Source organism: Canis lupus, chromosome 2, assembly GCF_011100685.1.
Source record: "Canis lupus familiaris isolate Mischka breed German Shepherd chromosome 2, alternate assembly UU_Cfam_GSD_1.0, whole genome shotgun sequence".
Lineage (NCBI taxonomy): Eukaryota > Metazoa > Chordata > Mammalia > Carnivora > Canidae > Canis > Canis lupus.
Window position 1 is genome coordinate 40,671,067 of NC_049223.1, and position 2,555 is coordinate 40,673,621.

At 40.5% G+C, this 2,555-nt stretch overlaps 1 protein-coding gene across 1 annotated transcript; it reads left to right on the plus strand.

Moving 5' to 3' along the window:
* The first annotated feature begins 1,105 nt into the window (after positions 1-1,105).
* On the plus strand, positions 1,106-1,615 carry LOC100686416 (60S ribosomal protein L13-like). Its single transcript, XM_038529578.1, has one exon. It carries the CDS (start codon positions 1,106-1,108, stop codon positions 1,613-1,615), a length of 510 nt encoding a protein of 169 aa, XP_038385506.1.
* Positions 1,616-2,555: the final 940 nt, after the last annotated feature.

The following is a 2,555-nucleotide window of genomic DNA, read 5'->3' on the forward strand; positions in this document are numbered from 1 at the left end:
ATCTGACTGTTGACTTCATTTCTATGGCTGCTGTAAGCTCCTCAAAGGCAGGAACAGCCTGATTTCCCTCTGTGCTTCACATTGTAATTGTCACTCAGGGCCCTCAGTACCTGCTCGCTGGATGACACGATCACATTACATGGCTAAAGAGCTTTTCAAATGTTTCAGTGCTATTCTAAGAAAAGCTGTTATTATTTACAAAACAAGAGTGAGCCTTTTATTGAGGAAAATGAATAACATCTCGTGGTAGCTTTCTGCCTGACAAATGCTAAATGGATAATCTATTTTACTGTCAAAAAAAGTTATTTAAGTGTTTTTTTTTCTTTCCTTCTCTTGATTAAATTCTAACGATACCTAGTTATTTGTCCTTTATACTTTATCTGTTATTTGGATCACTGTTCCCAGTTTTTATCAGTAAGTCACCTTTCCATTAACCTGCTTTATAAGGCCAATCCTTTACATTTTTCATAGTTTTGGACCTAATTTTTTTATCATCTAATTTTCCTGCACCACTATTTCTTATCTTTGATTAGTCTTTTATTTATTCAGTATATTTTTTTGAGGATTTGAGGGCCTACTATGTGCCAGGCATTATAATGAGCCCTGAAGAATCAGTGCGAATCAAGTTGCAATCCATCTTCACAAGAAATTCAGTGCTCGGTGGAAAAAGAAGATGTGGGAGATGTTAAGTCAGAGACCTGCAGAGAAGAGTATGGGGTTGGGTACCTGTCCTGTCTGCAGTGAGGAGGAAAAACTCTGCAGAAGGAAACAGCAACCCACCTATAAAAATGAAAAGAAATCAGACTAATAAAGAAGGGGAAACTTCAACAAGAGAGAACCTCCTGGCCACAGGTATGGAGATAGGAAAGAAGAGATGTGGGAAGAATAGCAAGCAGGTCAATGTTCTTGGTGTGTAAAGTCTAACATAGAAAATGGCAAGTTTCTGGAACCTCGAGCTAGCAAAATTGTAGACTGTCTTGGTGTTCAAGTAGTATAGTTTCTGGAAATCTCTGACTAGCTGGGAAGCTGGTTATTTACCAAAAGAATTCAAGAAACAATTATGGGCATTTGGACTCAAGGGAATTTAAAGAATTGTAATGCTGCCATGTATCCAAGCCAAGTGGAATTGGCTGCGTCAGGGCCCATCCAGCCAATCGTCCTCTGCCACACGGTGAGGTACCATGTGAAGGTGCTGGCTGGCAGGGGCTTCAGCCTGGAGGAGCTCTGGGTGGCCGGCATCCACAAGAAGGTGGCGTGGACCTCTGGCATCTCGGTGGACCCATGGTGGCGTAACAAGACCACGGAGTCCCTGCAGGCCCACATGCAGCGGCTCAAGGACTACCGCTCCAATCTCATCCTCTGCCCCAGGAAGTCTTTGGCCTCCAAGAAGGGCGACAGCTCTGCTGAAGAACTCAAACTGGCGACACAGCTGACAGGACTGGTCATGCCCATACGGAATGTCTACAAGGAGAAAGCCAGAGTCATCACAGAGGAGGAGAAGAACTTCAAGGCATTTGCCAGCCTCCACATGGCCTGTGCCAATGCCCGGCTCTTTGGCATCCGGGCAAAAAGGGCCAAGGAAGCTGCAGAACAGGATGTTGAAAAGAAAAAATAAAGTGCTACTGGCAACTCAAAAAATGGGATATATATATTCCATTCCAATTCTACCTTTTACCACCTTGAGAGACTTGGGGAGCAATTTATTTATAGATCTTCCTTTATCAAACAAGAATACATGATATTTCTGCCTATCTCAAAAAGATGGTGGCAAGACCACAAATGGTGTAAGGAGAAGTTCCTTTTGTGGAAGAGGGTTACTTTTTCCCAGCCAGCTTCTCTGCCATTTCTAGTGGTGAGAAAATACTTAACCTTTCATTCTCTTTTGGGGACCAACTTCCTTTACCTCACTCCATGTGTGAGCATGTGACCCCTGTCAAGCCAGTCAGAACTATTTACCTGTGTCCATATTGAACCATGCAGGACTAAGCACACATCCCAATTTGGTCCACAGAAAACCAAGTAGCTCCACCTTGTTCAATCAGGATAAATCTTATAATTCAGAAATAATTTGGTAAGAAGTTTTATTTCCAATGGAGCTATTGAGTCATTTTAGTTCAAACCAAAAACCACTAAAGGGCCATAACTAGTAAGGAAATGCCCAACAAAGAAGACCACAGAGGAAAATAGAGCAGAGCAAAGAGATGGAACTATCATGTGAATGTCTGGCTACAGCTATCCTTAAAATACACTGCAGCTATTAATTAATTTCCATTTGTAAGTGACTTTTACTTTTGTTTCTGCATCTTAAAACATAAGGAGTACAAATTTATGAAGTTCTGCATATGATTTATGGTAATATAATATCTATAGATCCCCCTCCTATATCTGAATATATCCTTTACTTTTAATATTACATTCTGACTTTCATTTTCAAAACAATATCCAAAAGCTATAATTCAAGGAAACTTTCCGGGAAACAAATTAATTAGACATATTATATAATGGAGAAAATTGACTGATAATAATTATCACCAAGATATGTAATTTCTGTCTTA

What these genes read in the sequence shown, in the direction of transcription:
- LOC100686416 (XM_038529578.1), top strand. Translation starts at nt 1,106, where the DNA reads ATGTATCCAAGCCAAGTGGAATTGGCTGCGTCAGGGCCCATCCAGCCA.